This window comes from Falco rusticolus, chromosome 5 (genome assembly GCF_015220075.1).
Source record: "Falco rusticolus isolate bFalRus1 chromosome 5, bFalRus1.pri, whole genome shotgun sequence".
In the NCBI taxonomy this organism is placed as follows: domain Eukaryota; kingdom Metazoa; phylum Chordata; class Aves; order Falconiformes; family Falconidae; genus Falco; species Falco rusticolus.
Genome location: NC_051191.1, coordinates 14,033,089 through 14,055,377, shown reverse-complemented (window position 1 = coordinate 14,055,377; position 22,289 = coordinate 14,033,089). Strand labels below are relative to the sequence as shown.

Below are 22,289 nucleotides of genomic sequence, written 5' to 3'. Positions count from 1 at the left end.
AAGACAAGTAGTGTACGATCATCAAACCTATTGATTTAAACAAAGTACCACCAATAAACTGCTATTTATAGTAATGTTAAAATTATGTGTTAACAATTGCCAGCATTATTGGGATGTTATAAGGTATTAGTATCTCATCAGCCCTTTGTGCAAAAGTGCCTGGCAGTTTTTATTAAAAACAGGTGTTTGTTTGAGGCTGACTTAGCAAAATGAGCACTAAAAAGAGGAGCCTGGGGGAAGTCAGCTTATGAGAAGCCCCTGCCTTCATTTTGGAAACATCTGGTTTGTTTTGTCATAAGAGGACAACAAGGGACAAAATGTTTTCATTTTGCATGTAACTATTCACCTACATTGGCATTTGGGATCTTTATGCCTTTTACAAGTTTACAAACATGAGAAACCACAAAGATACCAGCTCATACGGATAGACATCTGCTAATAATATTATTAACATGCTCGTTCCTTTCCTAACTAAAACCATATCCAACTTAAGCACTGATCATAGAAGACATGCTACAATAATGAGAAAAATCTCTTCACAGAATGGAAAAAATATTGCAGACAGTTGTAATAATTGGTCTATAAAGTATACGACACAAGTCATAAGCGTAACATTCGATGATAATATGCTTAGACATTCATTATTCCATTATACTTGCAAAATATTGAATTCTTTCCATCGTGTATGGAATAGCCACAAACATGACCCATGTTATTTAGGAAAAATAGGAGGGTGGGACTGTAACTGAAATAAAGTTACTCTTGAATGCCAAAAATAAAATTCTTACTTGAGTGAAGGTCAAAAACAAAATTAAAACTGTTGTTAGGAAAATACCTCAAGGATACTACAACTTCTGCAGAGCCAGTCATCAGAAAGCTAGCACATTTAAAATTAAGGGTTATAATTCAAAATTGCTTTTGAAGTGTATAATTGGAATCAAGAGTTTCTCTGCAATTATTTATGAAGAGAAAGTTTTAAGTACTCCGATATTTACATTTCGCACTTAGTACTTACATAAGCAATTGACTTTTCAACAGTGCTGAACAGCCATTAGATTCTAACTTAATTAACATCTCCCTTATTTCACCTCAAGGTTTAATATAAATTGCATTGCACACCAATGACATACGAAAGTGAAATTGCTCTAACACTTAAATGAAGATGACTCAGTTGTCATTCTCAACCAGTTTTTTTTATGGCATCCATCAAAATATACTACAACGTAAGTATTTCTCAAAACATGTACGTATTCACATGAAAATACCCTTTCTTAACTATTAAAAATACATCAGATTGATCTAATATGGGGGAAAAAACGTCCAGGTAGAGTCTTACCAAAGCCGGGAGGGGGGGGGGAGCTTGGAAAACAAGTAAGACTTACTCTTCTGTTATAGCTTCATGATTTGTCAAGCCAAAGTTTGGCAAAGGATCTTCAATCTTGGGAGCTGGAGTGGTGTTCGAAGCAAGAAGTGCTCTTTTTTCATCTTTTTCAAGTGCTTTTCTTTTCCCACCGTTCTGAAAATATTCTCGGCATACACTGAAAAAGACAAAAAGAAAAATTCCCCAGAAAAACAGAATGCTATTTGTGGTCATTACTATAGATAAGACACAAGACAGAGGTTTAAGAGATAGAAGTGCTGTCAGCTTTTAGACATGTCCGGGTTTTACTGCAACTTTGGTAGATCAGCTTTAGGAAAGATGCAATACACCCAAAGAGACATGGGAAGTCACATGGTGTTTTATTCCCAAAAATTAGGCTGTAAGTCACAGTTGAGTAAACAGATTAAAAATAGTTTTATCTGGACAGATCTTTAAAGCAAAGCTGCCGAAGTCTTGTCAGAACATCACCAGAGGGTACACTTCAGCTGTCACCTGAGCACCACTGTTCTTCACCAAGGTGAAAAGAATTATTAACTAGCTCCCCATAAATGCAAGGGCTTTTGAAACGCTCGTGTCTTAAAAGGCACATAATGTGGGGGAAAAGGAACATAATCTAGGCCTATGGGCTAAGTTACATATACCAGTTTTTAATTTTAATTGACTCTGCCTGGGGTGTTTTTAAGTAACTGATATCTGCAGTAGCTGTATTATTGTGGAAGACGTACTTTAGCTTCCCATTTTTTCCCCCATACGTAATTATTTCGCTAATAGGAACCAGAACAAAACAATCTGATCATACTTCAACAGAAACGTTAACTAGTTTAAAGCAATGAATGTTATAAAAAAAGTTTAATTGCACCTGCATACTTCAACCAGTAGTTCAGCACTAGGGTATGAGAAGCAAACATTATGTTAGAAAATAACTGAATTCTGTCTACAAAATAGAACTAGAATTGGAAACAATTCATTGCTCAAATTAAAAAGCCTGACTCACCCTGTACAAAACAGTATTTTTAATTAGATGTGCCAGCCAAGTATTTGCATGGAACGTTTCACAGAAATAGTACTTGTTTGAATGTTTTCGTAACAACCCATTTTTATGATGTTTTCTTGAAATTCACTCAATTTTCCTCTACCAAAGCTGCAGAGGTTTGAAGGAAACATTCCAGAAAACATAAATTCAAGCGTAGTTTAATAACACCTTATACAAAGCAGGGTCAAGATAACATAGTATTTCACATTACATATTCAGGAAAGGACATGTTGGTATAACACTGCATTTAAATCACAAATAGAGACAAGGATTTGGAATACACAGGCCTTACCTAAGTGTTGGTGCTATTATATGCACCAAATATATCCAGCCACTCCACCATATAAGATGTGAAGGAAAAGAGTCGTTACATTTGAGTTTCTTGAGTATGTAAAGGGAAACATACACAATCAAACAGAAATTGCTTTACTCCAAGATGGTAGAAAATGATCACCTTGAATCAGTAAACATATAATTACAGTAGCACATTATGTCCAGGTTTCTAATTCTTGCCATAAGGGGGGTAAAAAAAAAAAGTTAGCCTGGACACATTCCTGTGCTGACATGCTTATAGGACCTCAAGATCAAAACTGACCTGTCTAAAACTCAAAGCACAAGCAAGTTTTACTTGCTTAAGTAGGCCCTAGGCATTATTGCACTAAATATAAAAAGTCTAAAACGCTGACAGTAACCTTAGAGCAGAAAACACAGCTATGTAAGAAATAAACTCAGTAAACATTGTATTTACAATCAACAAGTTTATTGTTGCAATTCATCAGCAACCAAAGCTATTTTCAGACCAAAGAGAAGTGAGGTGTAATAAAGAAATAAAATCCACATCTTAACAGTATGGGGCAACATCGCATGTAGAAGCATGAACAGCAGTCGAGGCTGCAATACTCTCAGATATATAGACTGTGAAACCATACCAACTCCATTCATTAGAGACTGTATGTATGGAAAACCAACAATTCTAAAATTAAGAAAGTTAAAGCAGAAGTAGCTAGTCATTTAGCTTAGCAGGGACGAGATTTAACACATCAGGAAGCCAAAGAAAAACCTAGAAAACACACTTGAATTATTGCTGGTATGCTAATAGAAGTCTATTTTCACTGTATTGTGTTATTTGTTCATAAGCATATGACCAATGTAAAACTATTTAGTTCTGTGTCATTTAGTCAAAGAAATGAAACAAAACAAACCCCTTTTTCCTCACAATTTATCAGTCACCTTGCTACTTTGTTAGCATCTTGCAGTCTTTACATTTTTATTTTAAGTCTTTTTTTCCTCATTACATGTCTTAAAAAAATCCAGAATCAGATGCTGACATTTAAGTTGCAACATATTAAAAAGTTCACAACCTCAGGAGAATGTATTGCTTTTTCCCCTTGACTACAAATGTTACCAACCTTTTAACTCCCTAGAAGCGAGTGTTGCCCCGCTTGACACTTGATGAGCTGTTGCACTGGAGAACTACCTACTCCGAGTGTAGTGTAAGCTCCTCTCATCACGGAGAAGCCATTTCTTCCTCACTGGTACTGGTGCAAATAAGTGTTTTTTCCATCCTTCTACCCCTTTCTATCATGTCATCTGAGCTCTCATAATTCTATATTCTTAACTGATCTTCCTTGTCAGCACATAAGACTTTATCAGTCAGCCATGAGAGGAAGCATCTTCTTTTCTACTCCTGGGTAGACAAGAGGGGCCAGAGCCACACAGACTGCAAGCTGGGTGAAATTCTTCACATTCAGATCCCAGTCTGTATACCCATGCAGTACCACAAGGAATAAAAAGAAAAAAAAAAACAAAAACAAAAAAGCCCCCAACCAAATCCACCCATCCAAACAAAAAACCACCAATCAAAAAACCCCAGGCAACACTACACTTCATAACCACTGAGGGTTATCGCCATTTTACACCTTTCTGAAATCACAGTGATTCTGGCAGGACTACTGCATGTTGCCCTTTTGGCTCCTGAGGCCTCAGAGGAGCTGTGCACGTACTCCGCTCATTGAAGCAGACCTCACACCTACTGTGGAGTAACAGGGAGCATGTGAGCAGTCACTGCACAACAGGTAACCAGAGGTAATGCACTCTGTAGCTTACTTCATGGTAACTTGTTGATGTAGCCATATGTTTAACTTCACGGCCATTACAAGCTCTCATTGATCACACTGTGGTTTTGAGTATGCTGTTATGTAAGACTCTACATTTAACAACTGTCCAAATTAATGAACAGAGCATCTCAATTACCTACAAAGAAAAAAAATTAAGGGATCTGTTTTATAATTTCGAGAGCTGACATGGCTCCATTTTTAACTGACATTCAAGCGTTCAGTCTTTGATGATACAATATTAGCTCTACAATTAATATACTTGTTTGTGAAGAATTACGCAATGTAAATGCTAACTGAACTAACACTTACTACAGTTTACTCAAACTGCAAAATAAACACTTCAGGTCTAAATTGTTCAAGTTTGCTGGCAGAGGAATGGGTGAAGTATAAGTTCATGTCTTCGCTTTAAAAATAGAATAAATAGTAACAAAATCATTGAGGTATTTCCTCAGTGCAACTTATTTCCTATTCTTCCTTAAATGTTAAACAACCTTTTTAAGTTCAAGTTGACCCCATTCTCCACCATTTGGGCTGGACACATATAGGGAGTTTCAGTAAAAGCCAATATGAATACATATTAATTTATTAATACTCTCCAGAAATTAAAGAGAAGCTTTGTTTTCAAATACAGTGACCAAAACCAAGGGATTCAATAGGTTATATAATAATAAAAAGAAAAAACTATTGAGGGGAGCATTGCCAAAGAAACACAATATGAAATGTAAAACCCATGAAAGAATCAGTAGTTTGTTCTTGTTGAGTAATAACGAACAACTACGTGAAAGCTGGCATGGTCAGCTTTTATCATAGCAAAAAGCAGTTTCTGATGGCTGTCATCAGTTCTTGAGGGTTTCAAGCAGCCAATTTTACAAGCTAAGAACTGACACAGACCATTTTTTTCCCCTTCTGCTTTATAACAAGGAAAAGGTGATCTTAACATACGTTCCTTATAATGTTCACTAACCAAAACCTAATATTGAAGATGAAGTTTGGGAGAGTACAGAGAAATAACATACTTCCCTTTAGAGCTGAAAGTCTGGACTTCTTGTCATGGTTTGTCTGCAAAACATTTCTCCCTTTCTCCCACACACTGAGGAATATGTTTATTAATGTTGACTGACAGAGCTGCTGGCCTGAAAAAGAGCGTAAACTCTTCTATAGGTTTAACCTACCCACCCCCTAACCTCTAAAGAAAAATCAAAGAAGGGAGAATTCTCAATTGCCCTTACACACATTAATCATACCTAGAAGAGCAGAAAAGTTTCCTCTGGACTGGGAAAAATTTTGTGATTCTCATGCGCACCCAGCTTTGGGTTATGGAAATCCTGTATTCAGCATAGGTGATGGCACTAGGTTTCTCAATTTAAAGCATTATAATTTTTTATCATCACATTTTGTTATACTTCAAGTTGAGAAACTTGTATACAATACATTTTTCATTTTATTTTTCATATTTGGTCTCAGTTCTAGGGTTTTGACACATTTTCCTTTTTGAACATCCATTCAGTCTTCCAAACCCAAACAGGATCAACTTTCCGGTTCTAGCAGAGACCTTTTATTCTCAAAGATCCTTGAAGAGATTACTTAGCCTTCTCGACTTTTAACTAGACAGTTCCAGTTTCTAAAAAAAAAAAAAAATCTCCAAGGCTTTTGCAGAAAAAAAAGATTTTTGATCATTTCTTTGTCTTTCTTGGGGTTGAGCTGTTATTTGTTATTTTTTAAATGCAGTGGCCAAGGTGATGTTTTGGCTAAGAGCAATATTAGAAGTCAGAGGACTACTTTGCGCATCTTGTGGACAATCTCATTAACACACTCCAGTATAATATTTGCCTTTATTGGAAAAGCATCCCATGACTGTTTCATTTTCAGCTTGTGGCCTGCTACAGAATCCAAATGGTTTTCTAAAAGACTGACACAACCAATTACTCCCTGGTCTGTATTTGTATAGTTGACAACACTGTTAATTTTAATCCTGCTCTCAGAGTAACAGTTCTTTGCTGTTTGGTCTCATTTGCAAATTTAATAAACAGACATTATTCTAGCAGATTGCTAATGAAAATATTGATTAGTAATGGATGCAGGGACAAACACTGACAGAGTCCTCAGTAAATCACATTTTTAAGACAAGCTTCTAACATCTATTCTCTGCAAGTTTTTCCAAAGAGTTCTGTACTCACCTGATATTAGCTTCATCAAGACTACATTTCTTCAGTTTGCTCATGAAACAGTCAAAAAACTTTTGAAAAAAGGCAGGTCTAGATAGTGTTTTGTCATGATAGTTAGAAGTACAGACCTTTTTTTTTTATTATAAAAAAAATAGCCAGGTCAACACAAGTCTTAACACTGCAAAAGCAACAGAAAGAAGCAAACCTGCTGGTCTAGCTTATTTTGTTCTAACTAGAACCAGAACAGGCTGGCATTCATTGTCCATACAAAAGGTTCACCAGCCTACCTATGCCAGCAAAAATTAAGAGTTAGGACAATTATTCAGGGTAAACCAACTTTAAACCAAAATAGGATAAGACAAGGTTTTGTGTTGTAATACGAATGAAAGAAACCCAGAAACATTAATTTCCAAATACCATTTGTTACTCTGTATTCAGTTTTCTAAAGATATAAAAAGAAAGCAAGGGTAAAGACAGTTGAGTGTTATCCAGGCTTTTTACACAACCACTCAGGGGATCATTGACCTGCATCTGGAAGGGGGTAACATTTTAATCCCTCTTCCCCCTGCCCCTCTCCCCAGTTAACAGTTGTATAATGTCACCCTGAAACAACAAATAAAACTGGCCCTATACAGTGCAGCGTATGGTCATCAGCACAGTCTATGATGCACTGCCTTCCATCTTACAGAGTTTCTAAGGTCTGGATATGTGCTTGTTTAATTCAACAACTAACAAAAGTAAAATAAAAAGTTTTATGACACCTGGTTTAAGAATTAATGTCAGAACAAGCATTTTTTCAGTGTCTTCAATTAAATAGCTAGGCTGAATTTTGAAAGGAGAACCCTACTGTATTCTCTGATTTACTTTATCAGGTGCTGGTTTGTAAGAGAATACAAAGAAAATGAAAGGAAAAAAAAGTGTTTTTTTTAACTAGCGGAAACAACACTTCTCAGATTCAGACCTCTGAAAAGTTCTTTCTTCAGTTTAAAACAAAAAAAGCTTAGACTATCCTTTCTTCAGCAGGCATACACCAGTGGTTCCAAAGTATTTTCAGCATTCCACCCCCAAATTAAATTTCATCTAATACACATCAACTACCTTCCTGCTGTCATGGTGACAGCACTGAGCAAAAACTTTCACTGAAGTCTCATGCAAGTTCTCTTCCGTGCAATTACACACCCAAACACAAGGAGGAGTAAAATCCGTGGGACCTGCCATCTGTATGGCATAATTCTTGGCCCTTTGAGAAGGAACAAAAAAACCCCTGTGCAACACAATGTCAATCTGATGTGTTCTGGCATCTAGCCATCCAGGCTTTGGTTTAATCAGAGACAAACAGAAGTGAAGAGTACCCCTCTTTTTCTACAAATGTAAAACTCCTGACCCCTTGACTTTGCAAATTGAGAAGGTATGTGTGCTTTAACTGAAGTTTTATACTGATTCTTTTCTTAATATGAGTTCATGCTGCAAGGTCCAAACTGGACACTTGCTTAAGTGTTTACTTTGTAAATCTTGTAGGAACTAGAAACAGAAACCAAGTGCGACAGAGCCAAAAACCTTCAATACAGAGGCCATGAACTGTTCCTCCCCTGTCCACAGGGAACGTTTCCCAGCCCTACAGGGTAACAGACAAGCTTGCCACAAGCTCAGGATACTGTTTAATTGAAACTAAAGTAAATGCACACAGCTCTATTGAAAAACTTTTCACATATTAGTTGACAATCAAATTGTAAGAAAATATCAAGCAATATTCCATGGGAATCTGCCCTGGGTCCTGTATAATTAGTTTTTGCACAGATAACCTGAACATTGGAACAGTCAGTACTCCTCTTAACTGATCTGCAAACAATGCCAAGCTGAGGCAGGGGGGGGAAAAGATGCTGCAAGTCACAGTATTAGTATTCAGTATGATTCAAGAGAGTGTAATTTAGTGAAGAGAAATACAAATATCAGCATTTCCACAGAAGTAATGAATAGCACAAATACAAGAAAACAACTAGCAACTAAGCAAGCCTGTAAAAAAGAAACAGGCAGTTGGGATCACAAGTGAACATAATCAATGCCAAAACCAAACATAAAAGCCAAAAAACCCACAGAAAACCCACCAAACAAGGTCAACAGCATAAACAAGAGTTTACTACAACCTCAATAATATTTATTTATCCCTGACAAGGCCATTAGAACACTATCCATTTCGGGGCATAGTTCTTTACAACAGATTAACCTCTCTTGCAACTGGAATAAGGATACACAAAACTTGTCCAGAAAAAGATATGCAAAAAAACCCCATAGTTAAGTTTAAGTTAAAGGGTAAAATATTGATATGTAAAGGAATGGTTTTCAAATATTTAGAAGTCTATGGTAGGGAAAAAGGAAACTAGCTTGTTATTACTTGCTGCATTTCCAGAAGCCACAGAACAGGTTGAGTTGCCACCAAGATGTATTCTAGATGAATTGTTTCACAGTCATTCCTCCTACTTTTTTTTTTTTTGTTTTATGGGCTCAAAGGACCCATATAATGAATTTAAATTTAACGATACCATATCTGCTGTTCTTTAATGCCTTTTGCTCTGCACTTTGCAACACTCACTTGCAGAACCTACAGACTGGCACAGAAGATTATTTTCACTTGTATAAAGTCATTCCCAAAGACAGAACCATTGATAAATTCTCTTCCCAGTTAGATTTCAACAATATTTTGTTTTATTCTGCCATACAAATTCCATGGTATGCCTTGGATGCTGACTGCATGCAGGAATCCTAAGTGACCAACATTTCTCCTTTTAGGAATTTGTTTTCCAAGTATTGAAATATTTTAGCTGAACTCACTTAATGACTTTACAAATAGGAAAACCCAACAAAAATTAGATGTTTATGACATATAGGAATTTAAAAGTTTAAAATCCACTTAAAACGAGTTTCACAGAGGTTAAAGTCTGCTGCAAGAGATTGAGACTCGAAAATTAAGCACCAGAGATTGGCATTTAGGAATCAAACACTATTGGACACACAAACCAAACCAAAGCCCTGAAAAATTACACTTCATAAGCTATTTCCTTAGTAAGCTGGAACAGTAAGAAGGCGTTTGTTTTAGAAAGTAATAAATCATTAACATCTTATAAACAAATATAACAACATGTTAAAAACCAGCAAAAAAGCAAAAAAAAAATGTTTAAGCCTGTATTAAATTATTGCAAGTAGAAGTGTATAATTGTGTCTTTCAAATACATTAAGACTTACCTGCAACACCATTCAATTCGGCCTTCCCCTTCACAAGTTTTTGCCCAGTGATTATCTGCAAGGTTTTTCATTGCCACAGCATATTCACACAGAGTTTCTTCATCCTCACAGTGCTCACGCCAGATCTTATCAAAGTCTCCCACTAAACAAAACAACACAACAAAAACATGTGCACATTAGATACAAAGCAGTTTATTATCTCCATGGCAAAATCCCCATCTTCCAGTTAAAAGATGTTACATAATGCCCCAAGATATTACTTCACCTGCATGCAACAAAAACAAGGTCCCCTTTCTCTAGTTAAACACACACACAAAAAAATAATCCAGGGTTTGAAGGAAGGGACTATCAAGTACTTGAGAAGCTAGTAGTATTCTCAGTATACTGATTTTGTTCAGTTTGCTCTGTGAAATTCAAGTCCCCAGGAAGTTTCACTTTCAGGTTTCTGTGCATAAGCATTAATGTGACAAACATTTTAGAGATGGAAGACTGAAAGATTTTCTAGAACATTCATGCTCATGGCAAATACTGTGGATGATATTACATGTAACAATACCAAAAAAAGTTTAACCCAGAATACAGATTTCTATGGATACATTGGAAAAGGAATTGAAGCCTTCATTGATGTCTGCCTAATCTAGCCAGTCCCAATGAATTTGCTTCTAGGGGACAGTATGGAACAATCAAACTATGGTCAGGAAATCACAGGTAAACTCGCCTGCTGATCCCTAGGGACAAATTTATTTCCATGCGCATCACCTTGCTGAAAAGAAGTCTTGCAGATTAAGTTTGTCACTTCGAAGTCATTAAACGTGATTTCCCTCTCTTTTGCTGCTAAGTATCCACTTCTGCTAGTTTGCTTTACATAATGTACTGCTAAACAAAAACAAGGTAAATGCTAGTCTGGCTAGCCACAAGTCTTACTGTGGTTTCTATAGCACGCAACCCCCTGGTATACCTTACTTAAAGGATATTTCTGCCTTAAAGAAAAACTCTAGTACAATCTTCACTAATTCCTTCTGTTTCTTAGTCACAAACGTGAGTACGCATCTTTTATATATATAAATCTGTAGAATAAAAATTATCTACTGATTTTGCACCTACAAGCTGACACAGCTAAAAACAAGTTTTCAAGAGCAGAGTTACACTTCAAGGTTTCACATGGTTCCAGACCAGGTTTTGTAGCAACTTCATATTAAAAATATTTTAAAAGTATCAAGCATAAGCTAACTATTAATGTCTGCTAAAGCCTGCAAGTAGCTTACCATATGACCTGTCCTTCTCATACCAGTAAGAGATTTCTGTTCCTAACCCACTTATGGCAATTTCTTCGATGTGCTTTGTTTTAACTAGCAGTAAATAACAGATTTCTTCCAGTAGCAATCTCTTTTTTGCCCTCATGCAAAGTAGTAACAAGGTCTTACCTCACCTGTCCTCCACTTAAGAGCAAGACTGGGTATGACAGACAAGTATAGACAGCTGCATACTTAGAAAATTTAAACCAACCATCCAGGTTACTCCCTGTTCAAGTTTGGGTTAGGGAAGTCACTGCAATTTTCTCTTCTAAAATAATCATCTAGCACACTTGTACAATCATCAAAATGAGTCATGTTTAAAATTAGGTGTTTATACTCCCTTGTGTGAGATGGAAGGTGAGATGGAAGGGAGTGGCCATGATTTAGTTTTAACAAAATAGGAAGGCTAAGCAAGAAATCACATTCTACTTGCTACTCAACTAGCACATATAAGAAAGTTCTTAGGCTGGACAAAAGAACATAGCAATATTTGAGAGATAGCCCTCATTATTTCCCAAATGATCCAAGTTCAAGGAGATATGCTTAAAAGAAAAGGTGGTCATGGTCACCAACTGACCACCCAAGACACAGGCAGGCCCTCACAGGGGTTACTACCAAAACCTGTGGGTCACTTTTCAAGAGCTTTCAGGAAAGCTTTGTGTAAAAACAATCATGCAGGACAGAACATACTCTACTGGCAAAAAAAGAGCAAGAAATGGTATAGACAGTGGCCTACCAGCAAAGGGGGCAAAACAAGCATAACTCCTATGAATCTTTATTTCTTGTGTCAGTGCAGTGCAGAACTTATACAGCACCAAGCCAGAAAGCACTAGCCAAGTTCAAAGTGTATTTCCAATGGCCAGTTATGGTGCAATTTAGATAAAGTTTCATTTTCTGACACAATACTCTGAATGTTAATGCATGTTCCAGACAACTGCAAAATACCTGAATGACATGTAGCTGCTAAAGTTTTGTTTCAAGAATACACTACTAATTAGAAAAAAGTAAACAAGTGAACACTTCCTGAGGGAAAACATCACAAATACAACATCCCACATTTAATATTGTTCTTTTAGTCCACTACTTTATTTGGTCTATTCTTAAGCAATGATACTATTTCCAAACACCACTTCTTAAAAATTAAGAAATAGATGGGTAAGAAGAACTATGCAAAGACCAGACATTCTTATCTTAACTAGCCTCCACTAGTAACTTACTACTTTTTTATAGCAAAGTAATGATGCCTCCTAACACCAAATACTGCTTATAGCAACTCTTACTATTTCCTTCCGAACAAGGTAGTTTGCACCTCTCTCTGAAAGTCAGGTGAGGGTCAAAAGAGTCCACAGATAAGGGATCTTGAATTTAGATATACAGCAACAGACCTAGAGGTGACTACTAGCACTCTGAGACATGAACTTTGGGTTACTACAGAGCTGCCTATGACAGCAACAGCTTCTTGGCACTCAGCTAGTAGGAAAATAAAACTGAATGATAAGGACTATTAGGAGAGATAGTCAGAACAAAAGTGAAAAATTCATCACAAAGTAATTCTGTCACACTTCCTATATCAAGTCTGGGTGAACTTCCAGTTTGTTTTCATCTACCAATACAGAACGTCTAGAGATACAGAAAATGGCAACATGGGGCAGATACAGTACAGCTTCTGTATGAGGAACACCTAAATAGAGGTAAGGAAAAGGCAAAAGCAGGAGGGGACAGAACTCCGCAAGATCAGAAGTGACAGAGGGAAGGTAAGTATGGAACAACTTCTGGTTGTTCTGGGAGTAGGAGACATTCAGGAAAAACATAAAAAAAAAAAAAAGACAGCTTCAAAGCAAAAAAAAAGTTACTTCTGGACAAAACGTATAATTACACTTAAAGTTCATGTAGTGGAGCAAGCTAAGAGAAGAAAGTCTGGGACAAAGTCCATATTCAATGATGCAGTTTTTAACACAGGAGGTCCTAGACTATGAAATCGCCGAAAGACAGAGTGAAGCAAGTCTAAAGTGATGCTCCAGCAGCATTTCTCATATATTCTTGTTTAAGCATCTGCTGTTGACCCACTGTCAATACTGGGCTTGATATGATGCCTGTTTGCCTGTCCTTTCATTAATGTAAGCTCCAGAACAATTGCAGACAGGGTCATCTTAACACATTGTCACAAATGCACGGGGACTTTCAAAGAAGGGTCTGAGGTCCAGTTTTCCTTGAGCAACTACCATGGTAGTGTGTTGCTTTGGGTTCCCCTCCCCATTCTTCTCCAGGGTGAGCTTTGAGAAGACACAGACAAGTGCATTAGATTTACAGGAACTTTAATTCCATAATCATGCTCCAAAACAGAGTTGAAAATGCAAATAATGAGATTTTTGAGGTAGTGACTACAACAGGTCTTGCAACATCCACTTTCAAACCGATACCCAGAACACAGTAGAGCTAGGTATTAAAAATTTTCAAACAATACAATATAATCTACTGTGTATTAATTTTTCAAGCAATACATTATAACCCATGTGCAAATACTGCATTAACTCTAGTGGAGTTAAACATTTATTTATGAATCATTGCTTGTGTAACCAAAAAAACCCAGTAAAATATGCAGGAAGGTTTCACCACAAAACTAATGCTTACTAAAGATATAAGATAAATAAAATCTTCTGTTAAGCAATCAATAATGCTGTAAATTGAACATAAGTTTGTGGTAGGCTAATCTAAAGGAATAATAAAAAAAAAGGTTTGCATCTTCAATTGCACCTTAAAGTTAATATTTGATTTAGTGCATTAAACTTTTAATCTTGCATACTCATGACCATACTACAATCTGATGTGTAAGGCTACTTGACACTCTTACTATGCACTTGGAGATCACCTTTTACGCGATTTAAAACCTGTTTTGAGCACTGACTGACTTCAGAAATCTTCATACACTTCAGATCTCCATCAACAAACCAGTTATGCCAACATCCAGCTAAAAAGTGTGATTGGCAAGATTGGCTCACAACAGAAGTTTCACATACCTCTCAAATCACTACAGTGCCATTATTTTAAAATTTTTTCATGTTTGTTTTCCTCTCTATCCAGAATTGCCTAGCAAATAAATTACCTATTCTTAACCTTGATGATTAACTATTTCATTAAAAACAAAAAAAGCCCAAAGCCCACCTCCTTCCAGCAATTCTGTCAGTGAATAAATGACTGACCAACTTGCAGGTTTTTGTAACACAGCCTTTTCCAATGCAGTAACAAAAATCCAATACTATTTACCTAAAACAGAATAGTCCCTCTAAACAGTTTCCACTCACATTAATATTGCCCACATAATGGCTAAATCATACCCCAAACTCAACCACAGAGTAATCAGCAGTTGCTGAATCCCGTCAGAGAGAGAACAGGTCAGGCACGTTGAAGTTATTTTTAAATGATCCTAATTACAAGATAGTTTTAATTGTGGGTAACAGCAATAGAGACTTAACGTTAGTTGTAAGTTTCAACAACTGAAAACATTTTTAATAAAGAAAAAGAATCATACAAGCTCTGTAAGAACTCTCCTTATTCTACATTTATTTACAAGACTGTATCAAAGGTCCCCAGCACAGCATGAGCAGACCAGGTTTGCCATTCTTGGCAGGACAATTTCTCACCAGAACTCTTCTCTATAGGCAGCCTATTTTTAAGAACAAAACCCCAGCTTTCTTTCATCCTATTTTTGTTTGTCTTTTTTATTTCTAAGACATTTCTTTACAGAGTGTTAAATGTAATAGTCATTTAAGGTATATTTATGAAATAAATAGAAAAAAATCAGTCTTCTGCTTCTGATGGAACGAGTCATATCAACTAGTATTTTAAACAAAACACAATCCTCTATATAAAAGAAACAGAGCTCAGTTTTGCTAAAGGCAATATTTTTCATTTTTGAATGGGATAAAACCCCAAACAACTGATCTGAATAATTCCCTTTTATTAAGCAATAAAATAGTTAAGTCAGAGATTTAAAAGTACTATCTGCACCCACAAGACGAGCTTTGTAAGTACTATTTTCCTTAATTCCATCAGTGCTCTTCAGAAAAATAGTGCAGTCATCTCTGACAATCTCAAAAACAAATACTAAATACTTCATCACTGAACAAGATTTTGCATCCCAAAATTTAACTGAAATTGTGCGTTTAAACTTCAGGCAGATGCAATGTGGACTTAGATCTTAATCAACAACTCCCCCCAAAAGAAAGTTTTTTTAACATTCAAGGAAAACTGGAATTAGAACAGCCATTATTTCCTTTTGGAAAACTACAATTTTCTGAATTCAAAGTGGCTGTAATTGGGGCAGGGGGAAGACCAAACAAAGGTTTTGAAGTCTTGGCTACCGACATGCTGATAAAAATTTTAAATGTAAAACCCCACAATTTAACCCACTCCCTTTTCAATATGTCTATTTAACTCCTATGTACACCTTTAATGACTCTGGTAGAGAAGAAAATCAGCTCAAATACGTTGACCAACAATGAAAGCTAGGAACAGAAGTTACATATTCATGTTTGTACAATAGTTACTAATAAAGCTCTTTGAATTGCTCATTGGAAAAAGCAAACCTATCCCCACAATTAACAATCTGGATAACTTCAGATGACAGGCTGCTGGCCATAGCAACACCTAGCAAGATCTTTGAGCTTTCTTTTTTGTTGTTGATGGCAACAAACTGGGGAATGCAAAAAATCCATCTCATTTTCAGTCCCTTAAGACCACCTCTCACTGCTGGCAAGAGTAAACTAGCCTCTACAACATGCCAAAGTGTAAATGGGAAAAGCAACCCTACATAGTCCACTGCTCTAAAGCTGAAATCAAATTCCTATGAATATCCCAACAAAATTTCCTTATCTTGTCAGACTTGTCAGTTGAAATTTAGCTTTACTACTAAATGCCTGAATGCTGTGGCTATGATTAGTAAAATTAATTACATGAGAAATATCAGCTAATACTATGCTAGTCACAATTTTCAGTGTATACAAGATAAACTAGAAACTAACTGAACATCTGTCTTACTAAAACAGCATATCCAGTATTTCTTGTAAAAGACATTAGGTATTTTCGGCTTCACTGTTTTCCAGTTTCACATGTCTAAATACAGAACATGAACTTCAACTCAAAGTTAAAGCAACTGGAGCTAGTATTTTCCTTCTCTTGTCTGACCAGTGTTTGCTTTACATTTCTTAGGATTTACCTGAAATATTTCACAATAAAGTATTTTAAAAAATAAATCATAGAATCTCCTTTTCTCTATCTATCTCAATATCAATGTTCCTCCCTTCTACTCACACAGAAAGGATTCATTTGACCAAGCATGGATCTCTACATCTGACCTGTCAAGTAAACTTCCTATCTATCTGTTTACACTAAACAGACTCCCAGGGCCCAATTCATCTGCCATTTAAAGCATCTACTGGGGGTCATCTTAGATCACCCTGAAGAATAATCTGTGTCTGTGATCTGGTGTAAATCTCTGATGGCTGTCACACAAACAGTGGGGAGCCCATTGGTGATAGTTTAAGCAATTACTGCCCTCAGGTGTTGGATTATTCTATAGGAACCTACCAGCCCTCTCTCTTCTTCCCCAAACCTGACTTTGTGGGATGGACTATGTGCTACACCTTAACACCACCAACACACAGATGAACACATTAACAAAACCTACTGATTTTGGTAGATTTGTGCAAACACAGGAGCAAAAAAAAAAAATCAGAAGCAACAGAGGCACAGGTAAAGATTTCATAATACTGACCCTGCAATTGGAACATCATCTTCCCTGCCAAGGCAATAAAGGAGCAGGGAAGAAGTTTACATATAGCTGTTTGTTCAGTGGCTGCAAGTCTGTATCGTAGCTTTTTTCAAAAATTTTCAAATTTTTCAAAAAAAGAGTTTTCAAAATTTGTGGACTAACTAATGATACCAGTGATTAAATCCCCCAAACTATAAAAACATTATGGGACTCCTAATGAAAGTTTCACTGCAAAACTGTGGTGTGCAAACTGGAAGGGCAATTGTATCAATGCTCATGTCATAAGATAGCATCAATTTTAATTAAATGGATTTTAGTTTGTATTGCTTGAAAATGTAACAGTATTATAAAATGTCCCCCTCTTCCAAGAAATTAATGCGAGTGGGGAAAAGACAAATGGAGATCTTGAAAACTTAGGTTTATTTAACAAAAAAAAAAGTGTAACAACTGTTAACTTACTGTGTAGAGTTCAGTGACAAAGTTTTCCTGTCCTGTGAAAAATGCCACTATTTCAAACTGTTTCCGGTTTCACATCAGGAAGAACTTAAGCTCTCTCAAGGTTTTTCATGAAAAACATGAGAGAGGAAGAGACCATAAAGCAACTGACTTCAGAGCCACACTTCTCACTCAAATGTCTAAACCAATTACCTACTCAGGCTACTTATTATTGTCAGGCAGGTTCCTGTAAATTCTTCCTGATTTTCTGGATTTGAAAAACCTCTTAGTAAGTTACTACCCATTTTCTTTAAAGTTTCAACAAATCTTTAAGGAATCAAACTACCACCTAGGAAGGTTTCTATCAGTTTCTGTGATACAGTAACAAATATCAGGACAAGGATCAGTTCTGTCTCATTCTAAGCCTGAACAGCCTTAACAGGTGTATGGAAGGAAAAATGAAATGTTTTAGTCAAACACAGAAAATTATTGCATAAAATACCTTTACAGATACCTCAGCAACTGAAACAATTTATTAATGATTAGCTAAATTAGTTGACACATTCACTCAGTGTGGACAAGGACCAATCACCTCAATTTAAAAAATACACTTTTTTTTTCTCCACTAAAAAACACAAACTCATTTTTTAAACAATTAAACCATTTTACAATATATGACATAATACTACTGTCAGATCCACAGTGGTGAAAAAAAAGAATATCTTACAATTGCAAATTACCATATCTGCCATGGCATTTACAATTACATGCTTCCCTTCTTTATTTACTAATTAAGAACAGAAAGGATGTAAGGGGAAGGGAAGGAAGTCACAAAGGATGAAAAGAAAAAGGAGTGAAAAAGAGAGAAAAAAATAAATATTCCCACTAGAAGTCATACTAGATTAGTAATATCCTGAAAATAGGTAGAGGTAAGTACTAGTTACATGGTAAAAAACCTAAAAATTGTTGAAGAAAAAGAAATGCGCTTCAATGCAAACTTAAAAGAATTTAAGCTGAACCATTTCAAACACAGCAAATGCTGTCATAAATATACTGGCATGCTCTGGGACTATCATATGACATGAACCACAGTACAGAAGTACATACAAAATCAATCTACCATACTTACAAGTACAAGTGGTTCAACAAATGCAGAAATCAAAAAAACCCAAGATTCAGATTTGATGACATGATGCTAACTAAACTTTACTCTGGTAATTCCTTAGTAACTACAAAAAATTTGCTGTGATGCATCCTTAGTTAAGATTTATTGCTCTTGCAGTTTGACAAGTATGCAACTTCTTCAGAAATGTGTTAGCTTGCAGTTTTGAAGCATATTGTCACTTTCCCACTGGTTCCTCTTCAAATACAGTGGCTCGCCTTTTACAATTGCCCGTTAAAACACAAGCCTTGCTAACATCAGCAAGGCAAATGAATTATCAAACCAGCTTATTACAATCAAGCCTGTATAACTTCTATCAACAAACATCTCATGAAAAAGGATGCATCTATTTCCCTTCAACACTTAAACAGAAGACAGTAACTTAGGATCATAGTACAATACTAGGGACTTTCTTAGACTTACCCACCCTGTGCAACATAATCATCCGCCTTTGAGAAGGATATTCAACATGCTTTTTCCTCCTACCGATAAAATTCATATGTAATTTATTTTACTGTTTACAGACAACGCACTGAAGTCCATGCAATGGCAATTCTCTATGCTTATTTAGACAAAATGGAAACTGGCTTCTAGCTTCATGGAACTCCACTAAACATGAAAAGAGGCAGACAAACCAAACAAAAACACAAAACTAAAGAAAACCCCAAAGAAGGACAACAGAAGACTCTAGAATACAGATAGGTCTGTTTCTGCTTCATATGGAGGTTGACTGCGGAGTCAAGAGGTTTTCCAACTGTAATAAGCTGTAAGTATATAACCAAGGATGCATTTTTTTCCTCTGCTCTTTCATACCCAAGTTAAAATTCAAATTATACTGAGAAATTACAGAAGATTTATTGGCTTTTTATTTCTCTTCAGCAAACTTATCAACTTTAATTTTGTCAGTGCAATGTATTTGCCAGTCAGAGTTGCTGAGTATTAGAAAACAAAAAAATCCAAAAGATCCTTCAGAGGTCAAGCACGTCTTAGTATTACAATTTCAGAATGACATTAAAGGCATTTAGGAAGGAGATTCTCAAGTCTGCTTTTAGAAGCATAGAGAAACACAGGGAGAAAAGACTCCAAAGATAAAATTCTGAAGTTGAAAGAAGCTAAGGTATGAAGTACTATGACTACTAATAGCTAGTAAAGACCACCTATTATTGGCTGAGTAGGTAATGGGTGGAGCTCTCCTTGCTGCATAGATGTGATGAACTGTTTGGTTTTTAACTCTATCCATGAAAATACAAACAGTGTTGCTAATTTAGAGAAACTAGAAAAGTCACCTTAAAGTTTTCATTAACACAAGATTTACAGAAAATACGATGTAAATTAAGAGTACTATTGGCTCTTTTGCTTAACCAGTTACACACAACTTACCTTTGCATACTAATCTGCTCTTTGCCGAGAAGCAGGCTTATATAGACTTCCATGTAATTTAGGCTCTCATCTAAAAAACATTCAATTGTTACAGAGATTGCTCACTTTTGTTTTTGTAAAGTTAATGGTGCCAGTGCTTATCTGTCTTAATCTGCAGGCACTCTGAAATACCAGATAAATAAGAACTGCTAAAAGCTGGATTCCTTTGCCAGAATTTGCATGTTTAAACGTACTATGTTCCTTTGCTTAGATGTTGGGAGAGCAAGGGAGATCCTCCCTTCAGTTTTGGCTCATCAAGGCCAAAATAAACAGCAACTTTTGATCAGGGTCCAGATAGGTAGATATCTGTGCCCAAATCCCATGGACAGGCTCCTGTGGAGACTTCTGAAGTTCAGAAGGCAGTATGACCTCGTTTCTTTAACGGAAGTGTCATACACAGACATAGAGGAGCAGCAAGAACTCCTGCCTACAACAGGAAGAGTTCCCATTTTTATGTGTGTCCTTCTGGAGGTATGCACCAAAAAGCTGTGGACTCCCTGAAAGAATGAATGGATGAATATTTTGTAACCTGTGTTAAAACAAAGACTGAAGAGATTGTTATGGTCAACCCAAGGAGGCCAGAAATTTCAGTAAACAAATCTCAACTCTGACACTCATCTGAAAGCATTTCTGGGAAGGTTTTACACATTGCAATACCACCCATAAGAACCTTGCATAAGGGCGTTAATACTGATGACCTAGTAGATTTTTCAAGGACTCACAGGATTTTATAACAGCTTTTCCTCAACTCTCAGCTCTTTCGCTTAGCGCTCCAGCCTGAGCTACATCTCCACCGTAGAAAGACAGAAGGGATAAACAACTCACAAAGACCCGTGCCTCTCCAGATCGTCATTCAATCTCTCTCGGCATTCATGACCTACAGTCCTCACTCCTGCATATCCTAGGTCTGGAAAACACTGCTGTAGGACTTGGAAGCTGCCTGTGGTGAAAGGCCTAGCTATCTGCTACTGAACGTCACACGGAGCAGTAACATAGGGCTAGACGGACCCATGCCCAGGCACAGGTGTAGCACACCTTTAGCCAAGGGCACGTTTCCATCTCGGTGCATTATCCGTGCGCGCCAACCCTCTTCTCTTAACATCCCACGAGAAAAACTCCTAGAGATGCGCCATAAGCCCTCCCGAGCCAGGAAGGGGTCTCCGCCGTCAAGAGCTCAAGGAAAGCGGCACAGCCTCGGCAGACCGGCCCAGGGCTCCTCGGCGGGGCTGCGGGCAACCCCCGGCAGCGGCACCCCGGGCGCCCGGGGAGGAGCAGGAAGCGAGCCCGGCGCTGCTCCCAGCCGCTGCTCCCAGCCACCCCCCATGACACACCCCCCTCGGCAGCGGTCCGCGGCCCAGCCGGCCCGCGCCGCTCCGGCGGCGGCTGGGGGCACCGGGCCGGGCCGCCCCGCCCCGGGGGGGGGGGGGGGGGGACGACGCACCGACCGGCGCGGAGCCCCCCGCGGGAGCGGCTTCCCCTCCTCCTCGGCGGCGGCGCTGCAGCTCCCCGCCGGCCGCCCCCCGCTGCCAGCCCGCCTCCCGCCGTGAGGGGAGAGGGGCGGCGCGGAGCGGACGGCCCCCTCCTCCGCGGTTACCTTCCCGGTACTTCTTGCGCAGCCGCCGGTGGACGCTCTTCACCACCCCCGACAGCTTCTCCTGCTCCAGCTTCCGCTCCTGCTCCGGGGCCGGGGCGGCGGGCGGCGGCGGGGCGGCGGCGGCGGCCCCCGCGGGCCGTGGCTGTGGAACGGCCTCCATGGTGGTACCGCTGCTCCGCCGCACGCAGCCCGGCTGAGGGGTAGGCGTGAGCGCCGGGCGCTGTGGCAGGGCGGGCATGCGCGCCGCCCGCGCGCCGCCCCGCTCGGCATGCCGGGAGGTGGAGTCTGCAGCCCCCCCCGCCCCGCTCGGCATGCCGGGAGGTGGAGTCTGCAGCCCCCCCCGCCCCGCTCGGCATGCCGGGAGGTGGAGTCTGCAGCCCCCCCCGCCCCGCTCGGCATGCCGGGAGGTGGAGTCTGCAGCCCCCCGCCCCCTCAGGGCCGCGCCGGCGGGGCCATGGCAGGGCCCGGCAGCTGGTGGCCCCTCTGCGCCGTGAGGGCTCCCCAGAGATGTGGGTTTGCTTCGCTCCAGCAAAAGTTTCCACATCCCACAGCTGGAGCAGGTCACCCCGCGGTGCTTAATAAAGCAGGGGGGGAAATCAGGTGAAGAACAGACGGAGGGGCCTGGGGCAGTGCAACTTCGCAGCGGGGGCTCCTCTGCCTCCCTGCATTACCCTGGTT

General features: G+C 38.6%; 1 protein-coding gene across 1 annotated transcript in view; it reads right to left on the bottom strand.

The window, feature by feature from the left end:
- BMT2 (base methyltransferase of 25S rRNA 2 homolog) overlaps positions 1–21,881 on the bottom strand; it is a 36,117-nt gene extending 14,236 nt beyond the window's left edge. The window contains exons 1-3 of the mRNA XM_037388931.1: positions 21,612–21,881; positions 9,937–10,078; positions 1,383–1,538 (exon numbers count right to left, since the gene is read on the bottom strand). Coding sequence (XP_037244828.1) covers positions 1,383–1,538; positions 9,937–10,078; positions 21,612–21,849 — 536 coding nt within the window. The 5' untranslated portion in view covers positions 21,850–21,881. The remainder of the gene's footprint in view (positions 1–1,382; positions 1,539–9,936; positions 10,079–21,611) is intronic.
- Between the last annotated feature and the right edge of the window lie 408 nt (positions 21,882–22,289).